Below are 22321 nucleotides of genomic sequence, written 5' to 3'. Positions count from 1 at the left end.
CAACAGCATATAAAGAAAATTTGTATAAGATGTTTTACAGGTGGCATTTCCCCCCGACAAGAATAGCAAGAATGTTCAAGAATAAATCCAAAAAGTGCTGGAAATGTCATCAGATACCTGGCTCATATTACCATATGTGGTGGATTTGTGAGGATGCTAGAAAATATTGGACTAGAATTCGCATATGGTTGGAAAAAATGACAAAGAAACATATAGATTTGAAACCAGAGATTTTTTTTATTGGGAATCTTACCTGATACATATAATAAAAATTTGAAGTATTTGATTGTAAATGTATTAACAGCGGCTAGGATTGTATTTGCTAAAAATTGGAAGAGCGAGAAAATACTATCAGAGGAAGAAATTATTAAGAAAATATTGGAATGTGCTGAAATGAGTAGATTGACATTTGAAATTAGAGAACAAGAAGATAAACAATTCTATGAAATTTGGGACCTTTTTTTATCAATGGCTAGACAATAAAATATAATAATAGAATATTTAGAAACTTAGGAAATAATGAATATATATTTCTTTTTTTTTTTCTTTGATACTATCTTTATAAAATTTTATTAAGAATAGACTTGGTATGACTTTATGACTTGTTATAAAATAAATTAAGTAAATTATCTCGTTAAAGTATTATCTCGTTAAAGTATGAATTAACAAAATTATAGTCAAATGATTGTTTAATAATGATATTAGGCTATATAATTGTTGATTGATAATATGAGCTATTAGGTAATATAACTACAATGGAGACTATGAAATGGATGCACAAAAGAAAAGTGGTAAACCAACCGATACACTGTTTGTAAATTCATGAAGGAGGAGGATGTTTTTATGTTTAATGTTTTATGTTCTATGTGTTTTTGTTTGTTGTTAAAATCAATAAAACTTTTTTTCAAAAAAAAGAAAAGAAAAGAAAACTATAACCTTCAAGACATTTTTAAATCCCCATTTTATTTATATGTTTTATATTTTTGTAAAGCTTCTTTTCCCCCCCTATTATGCTACTCAACTGCCACAACTTCTAAGAGGGAAAAACAGGAACCAATTATTATTTTTAAGAAGACAGTGATATAATCCTCAGATTACAACCATTCAGTAATTGTTCAAAGTTATAATGGCCCTGAACAAATTGTATTTATGATGGGTCTTCATAGTCCCAGCTGTCACAGCATCCTATGATCATATGTCTGAAATCCAGATCCTTGGTGCCCAGCCTGCAATGACAATGCTGCCTTTCATGTGACCATGATTTTTCAACATTTTCTGCCAGCTTCCCACAAGCACAGTCAATGGGGAAGTCAGAAGTTGAAAATTGTGGTAATGTGAGGTCCTCACTTAACAATCCACATAGTCCCTTTTTAACAAAGGCAACTGGGACTGCCAGAATTGCCATTACTATGAGGTACAGTCAAGTGATGTCACACTTTATGACTGTGTTATTTAGCAATGACAATTCTGGTACCTATTGCCATTATGAGCCAAGGACTACCTGTAGTATTTTATCAATTTTGAGAAATCTCCTCACTCCATATTGCTCACAAATACGTATGTATTCTACACTTCAGCATCTAGTCCAGGGGTGTCAAACTGGATTTCTTCGAGGGCCGAATCAGCATTGTATTTCTCCTCCGCCGGCCAGTGGTGGGGAGGCGAGAGGAGCAGGCGGCGGGATGGATGCCCCCTGCAGCACCTTGCAGGCCAAAATGGGATGCAGCGGTCTGCTCTCAGCCCCCCTGTGCCTCATTTTTGCCCTCCATGGCCTCCTGCAGCACAAAATGGGCCTCACGGCCCATTTTCCAGCCCATTTTTTACCTGGATTTTGGCCCATATTTGGCTGGCAGAGTACTGTAGGAGGCCACGGAGGGTGAAAATGAGGACACACGGCCTATTTTAACTGCCAGAGGCACCATGGGCTAGTTCTTTGATTTTTCCAGACTGGCCCCATGGGCCAGATTTAATCACCTCGTGGGCCAGATTTGGCCTGCGGTCCTTGAGTTTGACACCCCTGTTCTAGTCTCTTCTAGGAGGGATGTTGAAGACATGCAAGAGACTTAAGTACTCACATGAGGGCACTGGAAAACTAGAGCAAATTTTCTGTGATTGTCTTTTATTTTGATATTCTTTGTTGAACCAAGCCAAACCTTTTGCTGGAATTGGTTCTGATGCTGTGTCTTTGTCTGCATTTGTCATTTAGTAAGAACTTTTAGCATACAAGCTTGGACTGAATGTGCACATTTGGATTATCTTGTGTGCTTCCAGCCAAGAACAATTTTTTTTTTGACTAAGGTATGTAAAGTTCAGTAGGTCAGAACAGGTACTTCATTATATACTCTCTATACAATAGTGTGGAACTCTCTAGTCTATTTTGGTTGATTATTGCATTCTGTTCTGAGCACTGAATTTTTGGAACGATATCAACAAACTGGAGTGCACCCAGAAGAGAACAATCAAAATCTCCAAGATGTTCAGCAGAACAAAAACCTATAAGCAAATATTGTAAGCAATGAATATACAGTATTTAGTCTGGAAGAGAGAAGACTGGGAGACATGATAGCTATCTTCATATAGTGTCGTTAGGAAGATAGGGCAGAAATGCTTATAGTTCTTGCAAAAGTCATAACAAGAAACTCCAAGATCTCCAAGATGCCTTCCAGCTTTTTACATTCTGTGAATTTGTATGTGAAGAATCATGGCTTTCTCTCCAGAGACTTGTTTGGTGTTATGTACTTGCATTCTCATAGTGCATTCAGTCTTCCCAGCCTTATTCTCATTTTACAGCTGCAGCTAAAAAGGTTTATTTCTGGGGTTAAAAAATCATGTGTTCAAAAGGAAAAAATATGCACAAATAATAAATAAATGAAAAATACACCTATGGAACATGGTTTTGATTTTCTCCAAATTCGTAGTGAATATTTGCAGAGTTGTCTATTTTTAAGTACATATTTTGATCAAAGCTTAACTAGTCTTCACCAACTTTACTTTGTGGTGATAATCAGGAGGAGGCCATTGCATATACTAAAATGTATAGTTTTTCTACAAAATATTCTGAAAATGAATGAAATATTCAGCACAACCTTACACAGTGGAAGATTCTGTATTTCTTATACTTCTGAGTTTAGTAGATAAATGAAGGCTTTTATATAATCCATGCCCATAAGTTTACAGATCTAGTCCAAGCTTAGAAAAAGGGCAGTGTTTTTCAATCTTAGCCATTTTAAGATGTGTGGACTTCAATTCCCAGAATACCCCGGTCAGCGATGGGAGTTGAAGTCCATATATCTTAAAATAGGTTGAGTAACAATGGAATAAGGCACTAAGGAAATTGTCAAATGATATTCAGGTGCCCATCATATGATATAGCTTCACACAGATCTAGCACTTTTTACATCATTATTCCAATGGTCTATTCTTCATTCTGCATTAAGTAAACATGAAAAGTTTTTAAAGTAAGCATTTGCATTTATTTATGTTCATGTTTGATAATACTATGAATTATCAGCATTATTATTCTAGCAATCAGGATCATGAAATAATCTTCTCTTTCCTCTTTAAAAATCTATCGCCTTATCTCTTAAGAATCGGCTATTAATGATCACAAACGGATCACCACTCAACAGCAAGAAGCATAAAGTAAACTTTCCCTCATCTGAAAGAAGCTGAATCACGAGGCTGATTCCTTCAGCTCCTGAGATATAGGTTTATGAGCATTAAGATGAATGTTACTTGCCGCTCTTATAGCAGATTTCATTGCACTGTCAATCCAAGCAAAAGGGTAAGTTGTATGCTCTCCTGCAAAGTACACCCTACCTTCATTCTGAAACAAAGCCTTGACAAAAAAGCTATACTGGTATGGGGTAGGAAAAGAAAAGGCCCCCATGGAGAACTTGTCCAGGGCCCATTTCTGAATGACGTGCCTGTTGCACACACTTTCAAGATAATTCTTGGAGATGTTGTGGATTTTTGAAAGGTCATCCATAACTACATCAAGACATTCATCATCACTAAGAGGAACAAAGAAGTCAGCATCATCATACAGGGTGTATGAGACCAGGAGCACCCCAAGGCCACCAGGGAAGTCATGACTGGGATAGGAGACTAACCGTGTTGGATGATCAGTCATGGATATCCCACCTCGGATTCCTTCCCTCTCCCAAAATTTGTCTGTGCAAACCAAGGCAATTTTAGTAGCACTTGCATAATGCAATGAGTGCAGAGCATAAGCCTTTAAATGGGAAAGAGGGGGCTGGAATTTGATGAGTCGTGTGGCTTTTGCGGTTGCTGTGACAAGAACATAGTCAACAATCAACAATGATGAGTCATCTTCATCCTCCTTGTGGAAAAACACCCTCACTTTCTTGCCGGAGTGAATTATCTTTTCCACTCTGCTGTTTAAATGGATTATCCTGGACATTTCATGGTAGAAGTTGTTTGGCAGCTGGTCAAATCCACCTGTGATTTCCTCAAAACTAAAGAGGTTGAGGAAGAAGGAATAGGAATAAAGAAAGAAGTAAAAGAATAATCAGAATAGTCAAGCAAAGTCAATGGGAAAACCAGATTCTCTGAACCACTATGTTACAAAGTTAACAACTGCTGTGAATCACTTTATAATTGTGGCAAAAAAGGTTGTAAAATGGGGTACTTAACAACTGCCTTGCTTTGCAATTGAAATTTTGGGTTCAGTTGTGGTCATAAGTTGAGGACTACCTATATTTAGGAAGCTATCTGAAAGCCATTAATTCTTGAAACAATTCTCAACAATACTGTTCCATCTTCTACCTAACACCTGTTCAGATATTTGAAGAAAGCTATCATGTCTCTTCACAGTTCTTTCTTCTCAAGGCCAAACATGTGCAACACCCCCCAGCCATTCCTCATAAGGTTCCTGTCAAGGAATCATATTTGTTCCTCCGGACAGTCTGCTGTTTGTCAATGTACTTTCAAAATTGCAATGGTTTGGTTGAGAACTGATCATAAATCAATCTATGCGTGAACACTGTTTCATAACGATCAAAATAATGCCAAAATCCTACCCATTCTCATCTGAGTAGGTTATGTAATTCAAGACAGAAGTAAAAAATGACACATAGTATCCGGCACCTTGATTCAAAAGATCTCCAATCATCGCTACTGCCCCACTGCTTAGATTTCCTTCCTTAATTAAATATTCCTGTTAAAGAAAAAATGGAATTGGTGAGGGGAAAAAATACAAATACTTCCCTTTTGAATTACAACTAATTTTGTAGGAGAAGGGCAGGCAGAGCTGAGGGATGGAGTTAAGTATGTCATTGGTTTAGAGTCATTGTGTTGCTACAACCAATTTAGTGTTGAACATCAGTTGACCAGATTAATGTCAGGTGCAAAGAATCAGGTGCATTCATAAGGATGCAGCATAGAAGATTTATTCAAGCCTATGCACAAGAATCTGGTCAATTAAAATTTAACACTAATTTGGCACCAGATAAGTCAGCAGAATTCAGGAGGAGTTGGACTTGGCGAGTTTGTGGGAACACAACTCTTCTAAGCTGATAACACCTTAACTCTACCTTCCAGCTCTGCCTGCTCTTCTCTTACAAATTTATTTTTAATTTCACTTTCATCCAACTCAAAGCAAATACAAGGCTTGATCCAGAATCTTCCTTCAACATATAAGATTTGCCATCTCCACTTCTCTAAAGAGACTATCATTAAACTCCCAAAGGTGCTTTTTCAAGAGGCAACTGGATTTTTTTCTTCTTCTTTGAAGACATTTCACTTGTTATCCAAGAAGCTTCTTCAATTTGAACTGAACTGAAGGAGCTTCTTGGATGAGAAGCAAAATGTCTTCAAGGAAAAGGTCCAGTTGCCTCTTGAAAAAAACACCTTTGGGACAACCATGACCTGGATGATTGAGAATCTCCATAGACATCATTAAACTCAGTTGATAATTTCTGATTTATCTTCAACTTCCGTTTTGTGGGAATATGTAAGGAGCCATTAAAACATTCAGAAGCCATTACAAAAGTAGACAATATAGAAGCATACCTTGAGGACTGGGAAAGGAGAAAATATTAAGAAAAAACTTGGGCTGGCTTTTCTCTGACTCCCTGGGGGAAATGAGGATGGGAAGGGAAAAGATTTGCTTAACTTAACCTAGCCCAGAGGTGGTATTCAGCTGGAGAACTGGTAGTGGAAATTTTGAATAGTTTGGAGAACCGGCAAATCCCACCTCAGACTGGAGATTTTACAGTATCCTTCCCCTGCCACGCCCACCAAGCCACGCCCACAGAACCAGTGGTAATAAAAATTGAATCCCATCACTGACCTAACCCAATAAACCCATTACCCTAATCTTTTTCTAGTTGCCTTAGTTATCTCTCATTTGGATTACTGCAATGCATTCTAAACCAGGTTGCCCTTAAGACCACTCTTACCATGTAATTCTCTTACCTTGCTGGAATATGAGTCATATTTCATTTTCAGCCTCGTGCAATTTTTTGTTGTCTGACAAGAGTCATAAACAAAGGAAGCAGATAAACAAAAAATATATAAAATTATCCCAGCCACGTTTTGCATGCTCTCTACTCTAAGTACTCTAGATGTTTTCCAGTCATACAATACATACAATGGATGTTTTACAATCATACAGTCATACAAGGGTTCTCAACTTACAACAGTTGATTTAGTGTCTGCTCAAAGTTACTGAAAAGGCACTGAAAAAAGTGACTTATGACCATTTTTCACACTTTATGATCATTGCAGTATCCTCATGGTCATGTGATCAACATTTGGATGCTTGGCTACTGGTTCATATTCATGACTGTTGCAGTGTCCTTGGGTCATGCAATCCCCTTTTGTGACAAGCGAAGTAAATGGGGAAGCCAGGTTTACTTAACAACCATGTTACTAACCTAACAACTGCAATGATTCACTTAACAACTGTGGCAAGAAAGAGTCTAAATTGGGGCAAAGTTCACTTAATAACTGTCTCACTTAGGAACAGAAATGCTGGGCTCAATTGTGATCGTAAATCAAGGATTACCTGTATTATAGCAAATAATGCAACTGAGATGTTAAAACTTATAAATTTAAGGCATACTTTGTGTCTCTATCTATGTATAGACAATCATAACAGAATATGATTATTATCTCACCATTTGGAGAAAGAGGAGTCAGTATCTGAACTGAGAGCAGAGTAGCATCTTGTCAATGCTATAAAGTCATACCTACCCTGTCCAATGTACTCTTGTAGAGCTCTTCAGCAGATTTTCCCAACTCAGTGCTACGCATTGGATATCCAAACACATTTGGATTTTCATTCACAGCTGACACCCTTTCTCTTCTATTTCTGAACAAGTACCAGGCATTTTTATTGGACATAACAAAGGGGTTTAATGACAGATTGAACTTCTTAATATATTCACGACAAATTCTGGTGAAAAAAAATGCAAAAAAAAAATGTGAGTCACTGCAGGTTAATTACTGCACCATTGAAAAGAGTAGGAAAAAAGGTGGGAATATATTTCTCTGCATCTGGCTTTGTATCTCTCTTAGGTGCTCCTTGCAGATGTTCTTCAAAAGAAAGCACAAACTTTTCAGTTTTTGATTTGAGTGGAGATAATGGAGGATCACTTCTAGGAAAATATGAAAAAGTATTTAAAAGAGAGGAACAAAGTATTGTTAAGCAAGGCAGTAACTTGAAGCGAAGGAGTCACTAAGTGAAACCACCAGTGTGCTTATGATCTTACTCAAAGGTGGGATTCAATATTTTTAACAACCGGTTCTGTGGGCGTGGCTTAGTTGGTGGACATGGCTTGGTGGTCATGTGACTGGCTTGGCGCGGTCAACTCAACATCACTCACATCGAGGTACGCATCTCCTCGCCTGGCCTCTCATGACTGTGGGGATCCTGCAACAGTCGTAAGTGTGAAAAACAGTCATAAGTCACTTTTTTCAGTGCCATTGTAACTTTGAATGGTTACTCCACACAAGCAAAGAATGTTTCCTTCCTGCCTTCCTTACAGGATTAGGGCAGTAATTTCTTCTAACAACCGGTTCTCTGAACTGCTTAGAATGTTAACAGCCGGTTCTAGCGAATAGGTGCGAACTGGTAGAATCCCACCCCTGATCTTACTTCAGCTTTCCTTCGCTTTACAGACCTGCAAAGGATGTAAAAGCAAGGGTTGGTCATAAACTTACTTTTTCATCAATGTCATAATTGTGAATGGTCATTAAACAAGATAGTCACTAAATGAGGATTAACTGTACTATATATCGTACTTTACTAGCAATTGGATTAAATGTTGATTGAAGTAGCACAAGCTTAATGTGCTGCCTGAAGTTCAATCAGATTTTGCCAGTCACTAGTTGGAGTCTTCCCCTCTAGCTGGATTTGAGCTTGTGGGGAGACTTAAAATCTCTGTTCTGTGAGATAACGTCCAATGAGTTACAATTCAATGTTTAGTTGAAATCTTACAGTAGTTCTAAACCAGGGGTTTAGAAAGCCAGGGGGCCAGATCCAGGCCTCGGGGTGCTTAGATCTGGTCCACAGGGTTGCCTTGGAAACAGTGAAGGGCTGGCCCGTGGTGCCTCTGCCAATAAAAATGGAGCTCGGGAGCTCTGGAAGCCTGAGCTCTGTTTTCATTGGCAGAGGGCTGCAGGAGGCCGTCACAGCCAAAAACAGAGCTCATGAAGGCCACGGGAGGCACTCCCAGCTCCATTTTCTTTAGCAGAACACTTGGGCCCTCACAGTCGTCCTCGACACGAGTGACATCGAGCTGGCCATGCCCATCCTGGCCCCCCAAGGTCAAACAACCCTGATACCCATGTTCTAAACAGAGAAATAGCGATGAGGACAGAATGGCAGGAGTCGGCTTTGTGCTCATCCTTGTGTATAGAGTACAGGAATTGAAAACTCAATGTGTTGTGTTCACAGACTGACAAGTTCTCTCTCTGGTCCGCCGCCTGCGCGGGAGCACCGACCGCTCCCATTGGCTGATGCCGTTTCACAGCTGGCTATAAAAGGAGCTGTCAAACGGCATCAGCCGTCGCCGCCAGCTGACTGCCAGTTAGCCTCGGCAGCCGCGGCGACCCTTTATTTGCTAGAATAAAGCCTGTTAACTTTCGAGCCTGCGTCCATCTCTATCTTTACCGCCGCTCTACAACACAATGTTTCCAGATAGTTTACAATAATGCCACCCTGTGATCAAAGCCCAATATCCTTTTTACTTGCATCACACATATGCTGCATTTTAAAAAGAGATGCGCTTTCCATTACATAGTTACCAGTGCCATGGTTTTTTGAGAACCCTTGTGGATGCCCCTACAATGTGAAGATTGGAAAAAATCTAAAACTGTGAGAACCTCTTAGGGAGAGAGCTGGTATTCAGCAGGTTCTGACCATCTCTGGAGAACCAGTAGTGGAAATTTTGAGTAGTTCGGAGAACCAGCAAATACCACCTCTGACTAGAGATTTTACAGTATCCTTCCCCTGCCACGCCCACCAAGCCACGCCCACAGATCCAGTAGTAAAAATTTTTGAATCCCACCATTGTTAAAGGCCCTAAGAGCTGGACCACCAAGAGTCAGAAAGCTGCTTGGGCCAGTTGGACAACTGAATATCAACAAGCCTGAGAAGAGGACCTGGGTAAAATTGCTGAAAAGATCCAAAAAGATCAGGGGGAAAGGAAGAGACTTTTAGGAAGAGAGGAACAAGTGATAAGAGAAACTCTGAAAGCCATTACTGAAGCCAGAATACTAGAAGTGGGGGGGGGGGTTATTGGTTTCATAGCTTCTTTGTTACCTGTGGGCCTTAGGTAGGCGCATCGCTCCCAATTCCACATACCAATCTTTCTCTCGATGAGTCTTTATCCGGCCACCAATACGGTTGCTAGCCTCTAAGATATGAACCTAGGAACAAATACAGTATATTAATACAGCTTTTCTTGCTTCCTCCTACCTCTTTCTCTTTGGCAAATTGCTATTTCCCCAAACATAACAAACTTCAGATTTTTCTGGACAAGCAATGCTATTAATTGATAAAAGAATTCATATTCAAACGTCTGTGGGAAGCATACAAGCAGCACTTTTAACAGTTAGTTTAATCTAACAGAATGTTTCCAATTGAATAAGAAACAAGGGGACATCCACAAATAAATCTCTTAATCTGTTGAGATCTACAGTCCTATCAAATACCAAATAACATAGAATGTAGTTTAATTTTTGTAATTTTCAAATACCACAAATACAAAATTTGATGCTAGTTATCAAAAATTTGATTTTTTTTTGATAGAGAGAATGCATTAGGAAGGGTCAGTATAATAATACTCAAGCTCATGTGTTTGTCAAAGTGTGTGAAACGTTGGTAGTTTTGATTTAGTTCTTTGCTTTGCCATCTCCTTCTATATAAAGCAGTGGTTCCTAAACTTGGGGGTAATTTAGGCATAACCTAGAGGGTAATAAAGGACATGGTGGCCCAGTGATTAAGATACCAAGTTTTAGACCATTAAAAGTCTGTAGATCAGCAGTTCGAGACCTGAGTACTGTGAGACAAAGTGAGCTCCCATCACTTGTCCCAGCTCCTGCCAGCTTAGCAGTGTGAAAGCAAGTAAATGCAAATAGATGGATAGGTACTGCATCCGAGCATGTGGGAAGGTAACTGTATCGTGTTTTGCCATACAGTCTATGCTGCAGTGTGATGTCATGCTGGCCACATGACCACAGCAATGTCTCCAAACAGCAGTGGCTCTTTGGCTTAAGAAATGAAGATGAACGTTGTCTCCTAAAGTCAGTCCCAACTAACAAATGCCTTAACAAATTGACAGAGTTGGGAGGGATCTTGTAGGTCATTTACTCCAACTCCCTGCCCAAGCAGGAGACCCTATACCATTTCTGACTGATGGCAGTCTAGTCTCTTCTTGAAAGCTTCTAGTGATGAAGCTCCCACAACTTCTGAAGGCAAGCTATTCCATTGGTTGATTGCTCTGTCAAAAAATTTCTCCTTATTTCCAGGTTGAATCTCTCCTTGATCAGTTTCCATCCATTATTCATTGTCTGGCCTTCAGGTGCCTTGAAAAATAGCTTCACCCCTTCCTCTCTGTGGCAGCCCCTCAAATATTGGAAGACTGCTATCCTGTCTCCCCTGGTCCTTCTCTTCACTAGACTAGCCATGCCCAGTTCCTGTAACTGTTCTTCATATGTTTTAGTCTCCAGTCCCCTAATCATCCTGGTTGCTCTTCTCTACACTCTTTCTAGAGTCTCAACATCTTTTTTATAGTGTGGAGACCAAAACTGGATGCAGTATTCCAGGTGTGGTCTTACTAAGGCTTTATAGAGTGGTATTAGTACCACATTTGGTCTTGATTGTATCCCATTGTTAATGCGACTTAGGATTGCATTGGCTTTTTTGGCTGCTGTACACTGTTGACTAGCAAAGTAAAGCTCCCTACTACAACATTCTGGAGGATAATGGAGGAATTTGTAATTGCTTGTTTGTGAGTCGAAAGTCCAATTTGGGATCACTGCTGCAAGGTGCTTCTTGTAAAATAGCACAGTCTGGTTTCGGTTTGTTTGTTTTGTTTTTGTGAGGATAATGGCTTTAGTGGAAACTGGGACAAGTGATAATTGGGTCAAACAAACAGCTTAAGAACCACTGATGTAAAGTTTGAATTATACTGACCTATCTTTTAATGATGGGGTCATGTTGAGATATTACAATGGAGCACAACATTTTTAATACCTCCCCCACCACTGACCACAGGTATCTCTCCATATTATTGAGGGTTGAGATTGAAGATTGGCCTTTTCCCATCAACACCATTACCTGATGTCCAGCATCTTTCAGTAATTTGGCAGCAGTGAGTCCACTTATTCCTGCCCCAACAATCACAATTTTTTTTGGCTTTGAAGTCTTCTCCAGCCCATTTCTGGCAATATTTAACAGCTCCTCGTAGTTAGGGTCCTCAAAACATTTCATCCAATCTTCCTGTTCATTGGCATGGTTTTCAGAGACCCAGATGGTCATAAGAATTGGTACGAGTGACAAAATTGCTAGAAAAAAAAAGCCAAGCTTTGATTGAAAAATGAAGGAAGGGAGACATCAAATGAAAATATATTTTGACCAGCTTTCCTGAGTCAGGCATTTATTTTATTTATTTATTTATTTATTTATTTGATTTGCCAATTGTTTACAAGATAATAAGTATAAGTGTATACATAGTTGTGAATACATGAAATGGGTACATATAAGAAAAATAAAAGAAGAATAAGAGAAACAATAGGACAGGGACGGTAGGCACGTTGGTGCGCTTATGCACGCCCCCTACAGACCTCTTAGGAAAGGGGTGAGGTCAATAGTAGACAGTCTAATTTAATTCTAATTTAATTTTGAAGCCATGGATCTTTTCTGGAGAAATCTTCATTCAAATAAGTATTTGGTGTTAGCTCACCGGTTGGGACAGCTGGTCAGTTGGGTGGGCATACAGCATGAGAAATCTCATTTCAAGTAGCTGAAACAACCAGTTAGTAAAATGGCTAAGGAAGAACATCAAAATCCTTTTTACACTCATAATTACTAATAGCTGAATGAACAATGATCTAACTTGTGACAATTTTAACCAATCTATAAATTTATGCAAAAATATATGTGGTAATCATCTGGGAACATTCTTTTTTTTTTTCTTATCTGTACAACCATTCTATCATCCTACTGTTTCATGAAGATGAAAGGGATCTTGATTAGTAGGGATGTAGAAAAATCAACTTACAAAGATCAGAATCATGTAAGCCATGATATTTCCTATGACTTTCTATGGAAGTTAAAACTGGACTTTAAAGAAGCAGGATAGGAAGAGATTATTGGTGCCTTTGAACTTTGGTGTTGGACAAGACTCCTGAGAGTACCATGGACAGCCAGAAAAACAACCAATGGATCATCAAACAAATCAACACAGAATCCAATTATACTGCTTTGGACACATGATGAAAATACATAGCTATCTGAAGAAGGCTTGGATGCTGGGAAAGATGGAAGAAAAGAGAAGAAAAGGACAACCAGGCACAAGATGGACACAGTTACAGTGGGAGTGACTGCACCATTGGGAGTCTTGAAAGACTAAGTTAGGCATGGTTAGGTTAGATATTAACGGAGAATATGCTACAAAATGACTTGATAGCAGTCACAATCAAACAATCAAAGGACTGCTTAATTAACTATAATCTTGCCCTCGAATGCAATATTTCATTTTGTTTTTTCCTAAAATGCACCATAGTGGGATATTAGTTTGGACCATGAACCTGGAATGAGGAGTAAGATGGCTTTAATCTTTTACTCCTTACTATAGAAAGGATAAAGATGTAGTTTGGTGTAGTGGTTAAGACATTAGGCTAGAAACTGCAAGTCTGAGCTTTAGTCCTGCTTTGGGCACAAAGACGGCTGAGCCAATCACTTTCTCTCAGCCCTAGAAAAGAGGCAATGGCAAACTACTTCTGAAAAAACCTGCCATGAAAACTGCATATTCTTGTGTAGGAAGTCTTCAAGAATTGTACATGGCTGAAACATAAGGGAGGGGGAAGCAAAAAGGCAGCGACATCTGGGCAGCTACAATGTAGAGGACCAATAGAAGGCAGCAAATGGGTATACATCTTTATTTCCATCTAATGATCCTCTGGTTATTTGCAGTTCTAATATGCTAACCTAGGCTACAGAGAGAGGAACAAGCTGTGGTTTTCAAGAGCAGCAAACTTTGGTAATTAAGATGTTACGTTAGGACTTTTGCCCTAGGTCAATCATTCTCTGCCAACCTCACAGAATGGCACAGATATAATGAAAGGAGGTTTTGATGGAAGTTCCTTTGAGCTCTTGCACGAAAGGTGGACTAGCAGTCTAAAACTAAACAAACGATTTAAAATGCTTCACTTAATTCAGTGTGATTTTTTTTTCCTCATGCAAGTTGCTGAATTAGAAAAATCAAATCATATTTGGAGGGGGATGTTGGGGAAGAAGTGGACGTAGTTACACGCTATCTTTCCCCAGTTCTGTCTGTGAAGAAAAAAATGTCAAGAAGAAGAAGAAGAATGTAGAAATAAATTTTATGAATTATGGAGAACCCACTAAATCGAGTCTTTTTGTCAAGTCATGGGCATTAAGTGCAGCCCATTTTTGATCAAACCTAACAGGCTTTTCAGTATGTTTTGGGCAAATTATTTTTTTCACTAGGAAATTAACAAGTAGAAATGACTTGTAGTAACCTTTAACTTTGGATTCCCAAAAAGAAGATGCTTGACATGATTTGGAGCACGTCAAGATATGCTCATAGCTCTGTCAGCAATTCTTTAACCCAAACAATTTAAGGCATTTAATATTAAGATATTCTCCAGGTTTTCAAGAAGAGACTGGACAGCCACTTGTCCAGAATGATATGGTGTCTCCTGCTTGAGCCAAGGGTTGAACTAGAAGCTCTCCAAGATCCCTTCCAGCCCTATTATTCTAAGTTCTATTACTATTATTGCAGAAAGTAACCGCATGATCCAGAAGATAAACCTACCTAAGTAGCTGCTAACAGAAGCACTGCAAAGTAACTTCTTCCTTTTGATTCCAAAGGAAATTCATCACATGCAAAGCTAAAATTCATCATACCCCAAAGTACATAAGGCTTCTAAAATAATGTCAATGCAAAAAATGAAATACTTACAGGACTTGACCATGTTCAATGAGCAGGGTAAGGATGCGAATCTGTGCTCTTGTTTGTACTCGGGAGGCATCTGGCTGAGGGGAATGGATCCAACTCATTGCAGCCAGGTGGGCGTGTCTCAGTGGGCGTGGCCACCTGAGTGTCATCAGGTGGGCATGCCCAGGTCAAAGGATTAGGTGCAGCCAGCTCAACACGGATGACTGGGTGAGCGCGGTCAGGTGGATGCAACCACTTGGGTGTGGCCGGATGGTGGGCACCAGGTGGGCGTAGCCAGGTGGGTGCAGAACAAGTTGCCCCAGGCAACTGAACATGGAGCCAACTCAGTACCGTGCCAGAACAAAAATCACCTGGAGACATGCTGGCAAACAGGAAGCAGGTAAGCTGGCAAAATTTGAAAGGCAAAGGGTGGATTCCCACCCCCAACCCCAATTTGGACAAATGCTCCTTTTTTCCTTCTGCTTCCCAGGAAAGATTTATCTGGTATGTTTCACAAGGAAGGGAGGAGCTGGGTGGATTCCCTCCCCTATTTGAATAAACGCTCCTTTTTTCTTTCTGTTTGCCAGGTAGCTTTCTCTGCTAAGTTTGACAGGGAAGGGAGGGGCTGGGTGGATTCTGCCAAACTTAGCAGAGAAAGCTACCCTGGCAAGCAGAAAGAAAAAAAGAAGCATTTCTCCAACTGGGGGAATCCATCCAGTGGTGGGATTCGAATAATTTAACAACCAGTTCTCTGCCTTAATGACCGGCTGGGTAGGCATGGCTGGGTAGGCATGTGACTGGGTGGGCCTGAGCAACTCAATGTCACTCACGTCAAGGGCCAGCTTGCCATGCCCAGGCCCCCCTCGCCCCCCCCCCCCTCACAGTCACTCCTTGTCACGCCCAGCCACCAGAGCGAGTAGTTTTCAAATAAATAACAAACATCTTGACTTCAGGTTGACTTTGCAAAGTACTGCTGCTCATTCTAGTCTCCATTCCTACTAATAGGTTCATCTCAGATTGTAATTTGCTACAACCTCTCTCAGTCTTTTGCATCATTCTATGGGAGATTAGTTTGAAATGTTATCTGTGATGTTTCCAGATTTACGAGTTTGTTTCCTCCAACCCAGTTTTCACATGCAATTCTTACAAGTTATTTTGACATTCCTTCCTCCTTTTTAAACAAAATAGTGGTTAAAGTGCTGGCCTAGAAAACAAGAAACTCTGAGTTCTAGTCCCATTTTAGGCTTGAATTTTTAACATCTCCCTGCCAGTGTTCCATCATGTCTGAAAGCAGCCACTATCATTCCAGTCCCGAAGAAAACAACAATAAACAGCCTGAATGACTATAGACCCATTGCACCAACATCTGTAGTGATGAAGTGCTTCGAGAGGCTGGTTCTTCCACACCTTAGGTCATGCCTTCCATCAAACTTCGACCAATATCAGTTCACCTACAGAGGAAACAGGTCGACAGGCAATGCCAGTGCTACTGCCCTACATTCTGTAGTGAGTCATCTGTCAGGATTCCAGCAATCACCCTAATTAAATAAATGTTTTATCAGTCGACATCATCTAGAGCAGGGGTCGCCAACCTTTTGGACCTCGGGACCACCAAACTCATAATTTTAAATCCCAGAGACCACTAACTGGTTCTGTGGGTGTGGCCTAATTTGTGGGTGTGGCTTGGTGGTAATGTGACTGGCTGGGCATGGCTTGTGTATAAATATTATAAATATTTATATAAATATTGATTTTTTTATAAAAAAAGAGCAACTTTTACCCAAAATCAGGCAAAACAGGCAGGCAGATTGAGTTGCTCACAGAATTACAAATTCATTCAAGCAGTGAGTTGGATTAAGAAGACCTCTAAGGTCCCTTCCAAGTCTATTATTCTATGTTCTCTATGTTCTAAAAGAGTTCAGCAAAGCACTGCTTGCATTTAAGCATAAAAGTCAACCAAGATATCTGATGCAACTGAACTCCTGCCTTGTAATTTCATTATTATTATTATTATTATTATTATTATTATTATTATTATTATTATTATTATTATTATTATTATTATTATTGTTGTTGTTGTTATACATTTTATTGAATATAAACATTAAAAATAGTGAACGTGGTGTCTCTTCTTTGACGTACATTTCTGCCCAATCACTCTACAGTTAGAAAAAACAACAAAAACAAAAACAAAAGAACATTTATACATTTGTATACATATATAACTTTTTATGCAACATATTTACCATTTTTCTTTTGTTCATTTTTGTCACCTTCTCTACTTAAGTTCTATGAACTTCCTTTCATATCCCTCCAATTGTAAAATTTGTTCCATACTTTGTAATATTCTAGTTCATCTTGCCCTTTCAATTCTACTGTTAGCCTATCCATTTAATTTAATTTAAGCATGAAGCATCTTGTTCTCAAAGGCTGTTTTGAAACTGTTATATATTTGCATACTTACCTATGATGGGTTGGTCCGTGGCGGCGGGAGATTTGAAGAGCCGTCATTGGCCACGAGCCGCGAGCAGCCGGCTATAAAAAAGGCTGCTGCGGTTTCTCCGCGTTCAGATCCTAGAAGAAAATAAAAAGAGAAAAAAGTCAACTGGGTCTTGAGTTTCTTTTCCCACAATGCAACACTGGCGACGAGGATGGGATACTGAGACAAAGGAGCCCAGTTGAGCACGTGGCAACGAGGACCGAGCGAGACGAAATGGCCGGGAACCACTCGCCACCCGCACCATTCAACCCAACAACTGAAGACTGGGAATCCTACATCGACCAATTCCTCATGTTCCTAGAAGGGAGCGACCTCCAAGGAGTATCTGAAAATAGAAAGAGAGAAGTTTTCCTCACCCATTGCGGTCCCGCAGTATTCAAAATGGCAAAGGCATTAGCGGCACCCACCGATGTAAAGACGATGGCGTGGACAGACCTAGAGAAATTACTGCGAGCCCACTACGCACCAACCGTTTCATGCCTCATAAAAAGACACAAATTTTATCGGTGTGATCAAAAGGAAGACGAGAGCATCAGAGATTTTGTTGCAGCACTAAGAGACATCGGTGGAGCATGCGAATTTCTAAACATGGATGAAGCCATGAGGGACCGCATGGTCCTCAGATTAAAGAACCGTACACTACAGGGTCAACTACTAACAAGACCTAAGATAACACTGAAGGAGGCAATAGAAGAAGCCACCGCAGCGGAAGCCACACAGAAATCAGCAGCCACCATGTGACAAATGAATAAATTACCAAAGGAAACCCAAAAAGACACTAGTCAAACACACAATAAGACACCAGAGGAAACAAAAAAAACCACCACCACAATATACCACGAGGACATCGAATCCCTATCAGAAGACGAAGAGGAAGAAGAAGAGGTAAATCAACTCCGGTCGGAAAAAGGTAGATGGGAGCGAAATGAAAGAAGGTCAGAATTCCGTTGTGCCAGGTGTGGAGGAAACCATCCACATTCCAAATGCCATTTCTTCGATGCTATTTGCAGATATTGTGAACGGCGGGGACACATAGCTAGGGCATGCCGAACAAGAAATAACTATGGCCCTAGACAAAGATGGAACACCACCCCCAGGGAGAGGGAAAAGCAAATAGGGAGCCATTGGAGTCAAGAGAACAGAAACAAGTGATGGAAAGAGGCAAACAGAAAAGAGGAAACACATCAAACAATAACCATTGGGCACTCAAACTCAACCAATGCAAAAAAGGTACATGTACAAGTCACCATAGAAGGCCAGCCATGCGAGATGGAGGTGGACTCAGGCTCGTATTTATCAATGGTATCGTGGAATACCCTGAAAGGACTAATACCTGATATAAACAAGGGAAAGCTCGAAATACAAAAGCTCACACTAAAGGACTACCAGGGAAACAGAATTCCTGTAGTAGGTACTGGACACTTCAAAGTTAAATTCAAAAAACACACTAAAGTCCTCCCATTAACAATAGTCAACCGGGATCGACCCAGCCTATTGGGACTTGAATGACTTGAACCATTAGGAATCGAAGTAACTGGAATAAACAGCATTACTGAGACACACTGGGAAGAGGACCTGATGAAAGAATTCCAGGACGTCTTCAACGGAGAACTGGGCAAGTACCGGGGGGCCCCTATCTCATTTAATTTAAATCCAAATATAGCTCCTATAAGACTAAAGGTGAGGTGAGTCCCTTTCACGTTAAAGCCAAAAATTGATGAACAATTAGAACAATTAGAAAAATTGATGAACAATTATCACACAGGGGGTATTAGAACCAATAGACCACGCAAGGTGGGAAACCCCAATTGTTACCCCATTAAACCAGATGGGTCAGTATGTATCTGCGGGGACTACAAAACAACTCTTAACCATGTGCTACAGCAAAGCGCATACCCAGTTCCGGTGGTATAGCACCTATTACATTCTTTAGGGGGAAGTAAAATCTTTGCGAAATTGGACCTTGCACAAGTGTACCAACAATTACCAGTTGACCCAGAAACAGCGGAAGCACAAACAATTGTGACACACAGGGGGGCATTCAAATGCAACAGACTGTAATTCGGAGTTAGCGTGGCACCAGGGGTATTCCGGAGTTTAATGGAATGCCTATTGCAAAGAATAAAGAGGGTGGTACCATACTTTGACGATGTATTAGTATCAGCCAAGGACAAAGAACAACTGAAAGACCACCTAAGGGAGGTCTTTAAAAAGTTTAAAGAGGCGGGACTTAAAGGAAAAAAGAGAAGTGCCAATTAGCCACCAACAAAGTCGAATTCCTGGGATACCTTATAGACAAAGAAGGGATCCACCCTATGAAAACAAAATCAGAGCAATAAAGGAAGCTCCCAGACCCAAAAATAAAACAGACTTGCAAGCCTTCTTGGGACTTATTAATTTTTACAATGTATTCTTGCCACAGAAAGCAACGATAGCAGAACCACTGCACAGGTTCCTTGATAAGAAAGCTACCTGGACCTGGGGGCGATGAGAAGAAACAGCATTCCAGGAAATAAAAAACTTACTTACATCAGACTGTGTGCTAATACAATACAGCGAGACCTTTCCAATAACACTAACATGCGATGCATCACCATTCGGCATTGGTGCCATACTCAGCCACGTATTACCCAATGGAAGAGAAGCACCTATCGCATTCTATTCAAAAACTCTATCTAAACCGGAGCGGAATTACAGCCAACTAGACAGAGAGGCATTGGCCGCAATAACAGGAATAAAGCGTTTCCACGAGTATATCTATGGCAGACCTTTTTCACTTGTCACACACCATAAACCTCTTCTAGGAATCCTCACAGGAAACAAAGCTACACCTAACATACTGTCACCACGGATGACGAGGTGGTCTGAATTCCTAGCTGCCGATAACTACAACTTGATCTACCAACCAGGAAAGAACATAACACATGCTGACGCCCTAAGCCGTTCCCCCCTACCCAACTTAGACGATGATCCTGCACCAATCACATCAACCCTTCAAATCGACAAACCTACCCATAACAGCTACAGACATTGCTATGGAAACCGCGAGGGACAAAAACCTGCCATGGATTTTAAATTGGGTAGGTAAAGGGTGGCTAGAGACTGCAAGCGACGAGACTGTTAAACCATTTCGGAATAGACAAACGGAACTATCAATCTTAAAGGGATGTATACTACGGGGGGATAGGGTGGTCAGACCGAACATATTAAGGAAAGGAATACTTGAATTATTGCATGAGGGTCACCTGGGTATTGTCAGAATGAAGTCCCTGGCTAGGAGTTATGTATGGTGGCCAGGGATGGATAAAGAGAATGGGTAGCAACGTGCAAACGATGCCAAGAATCTAGACCTACAACCCCTTCTGCACCTATACACAAATGGGAAACACCTAGGGGACCATGGTCTAGAATACACATTGATTTTGCAGGACCAACTAAAGGACACACATTCTTAATAGTCGTAGATGCTTACTCAAATTGGCTGGAGGTAAGCATCATGCACTCAACCACAACAGAAGCTGTTATTAGACAACTAAGGAAACTTTTTACTACACATGGATTGCCGGATTTAGTTGTATCCAACAATGGACCACAATTCACGGCAATAACATTCGAGGGGTTCCTGGCAGAACAAGGGATAAGGCATGCACTAACAGCGCCGGGACGTCTGGCTACGAATGTACAGGCGGAACGCATAGTCCATTACACAAAGGAAGCACTACACAAATTGGGACCTGGAGATATACAAGAAAAAATAGACAAACTACTAAGTATACAACACATTACACCCAACACCACAAAAAATAAAAGCCCAGCAGAATTATTAATGGGAAGGAAACTAAGATCAAACCTAGACAGACTACACCCCACATATAGCCCAGAAAAGACAGCAGACTCCTCCAGTAAGTGCCACACATTCAAAACAGGGGACCTAGTATATGCAAAGAACCTCACGGGGGAACCATTGTGGATACCGGCAAAAATAACCCAAATAACAAGGCCCCGGTCATACAGGGTAGACACAGAGGACGGGAGGAGCTGGAGGAGACACATAGACCAAATCAGATCGAGGACCACACTGAGAAACACTAACAATCAGGAAGAAGAAGAGGGAGACCCTCCGCCAACCTCTAACAAAAACAACCCAACCAGAGAGGGGGGAGAACCTCCGCAAATAAAAGAATTGCCGCAAACATTAAGCAAAAATAACAAAACCAGAGAGGGGGGAGACCCCTCAAACACAAACAAAAGGGGAGGGGGAGACCCTCCACAAGTAAAAGAATTGACAAAACAAACCCTAACAATGACACAATAACCAATACTAACATTAGCCCCGATCGGAAATCTCAAACACATACCTGAAACCATAGAAGAAGAAAACCATTTGGGAACACTGGAGCAGGCTTCAAAGAACCATCAGGAAGCCTCTCCTGGCAGGAGCGGCCGAGCCAACTCAACCAGCCAGGAAAGGCCTGGTGGGAGCGACATGGCTGACTCTACCTTCCAGGAGGCCCCACGGAAAAGGACGGGAGAAACAGCAACCCCGTCCGAACAGGTCAGAGGCGAACTCACAACTGTGTTGCGCAGGTCCAGTCAGAACCATAAGAGCCCTGCCTACCTATGTGACTACGTAGTATAGGCGGGGCCCGGATTGGTTAGACTGGACCACATGGGGAGGGGTATTATATATTTGCATAGTTACCTATGATGGGTTGGTCCATGGCGGTGGGAGATTTGAAGAGCCGTCATTGGCCACGAGCCGCGAGCAGCCGGCTATAAAAAAAGGCTGCCGCGGTTTCTCTGCGTTCAGATCCTAGAAAAAAATAAAAAGAGAAAAAAGTCAACTGGGTCTCGAGTCTCTTTTCCCACAATGCAACAGAAACTGAAATAGTTTAAAATAGAAACAGACCATTAAAAAAACTTGGCAGAAACTATTGATTTTTTTCTTTGAAAACAGTTTTTCTCTCTATAGACTACAAGGCAGCAAATATCAGAAGGTCTTTAAATGTGTGAAAATCTGTGTGGAGTTTCCCAAAGATTTTGTTCTACAAAAGTCCCTTCTATTTCAGTACATACCTCTCATGATTCTGTGTAGATAATAGCTACTATTCTGAAATCAGAATTCAAAATGATTTTGATAGGTTAGAGATATAATCTAAAAAATACT

At 40.6% G+C, this 22321-nt stretch overlaps 1 protein-coding gene across 2 annotated transcripts; it reads right to left on the bottom strand.

Moving 5' to 3' along the window:
* Positions 1-3544: 3544 nt before the first annotated feature.
* On the bottom strand, positions 3545-14772 carry LOC148131933 (L-amino-acid oxidase-like). Of its 2 annotated transcripts, none has more exons than XM_087954073.1 (7): positions 14679-14772; positions 11810-12036; positions 9791-9897; positions 7219-7420; positions 6439-6492; positions 5043-5179; positions 3545-4478 (listed from the first exon to the last, which is right to left on the bottom strand). In XM_087954073.1, exons 1-7 carry the CDS (start codon positions 14746-14748, stop codon positions 3674-3676), a joined length of 1602 nt encoding a protein of 533 aa, XP_087810199.1. In that variant the 5' UTR covers positions 14749-14772; the 3' UTR covers positions 3545-3673. The 2 variants fall into 2 exon arrangements, with proteins under 2 accessions (XP_087810199.1, XP_087810198.1); XM_087954072.1 differs by having other exon boundaries at positions 4283-4478; positions 5110-5179.
* Between the last annotated feature and the right edge of the window lie 7549 nt (positions 14773-22321).

The sequence above is a fragment of the Notechis scutatus genome, chromosome 2 (assembly GCF_049901735.1).
Source record: "Notechis scutatus isolate UNSWTSFEM ecotype Mainland chromosome 2, rNotScu1.2, whole genome shotgun sequence".
In the NCBI taxonomy this organism is placed as follows: domain Eukaryota; kingdom Metazoa; phylum Chordata; class Lepidosauria; order Squamata; family Elapidae; genus Notechis; species Notechis scutatus.
The sequence above is the reverse complement of the archived record's forward strand: the minus strand, read 5'-3'. Positions and strand labels throughout refer to the sequence as shown.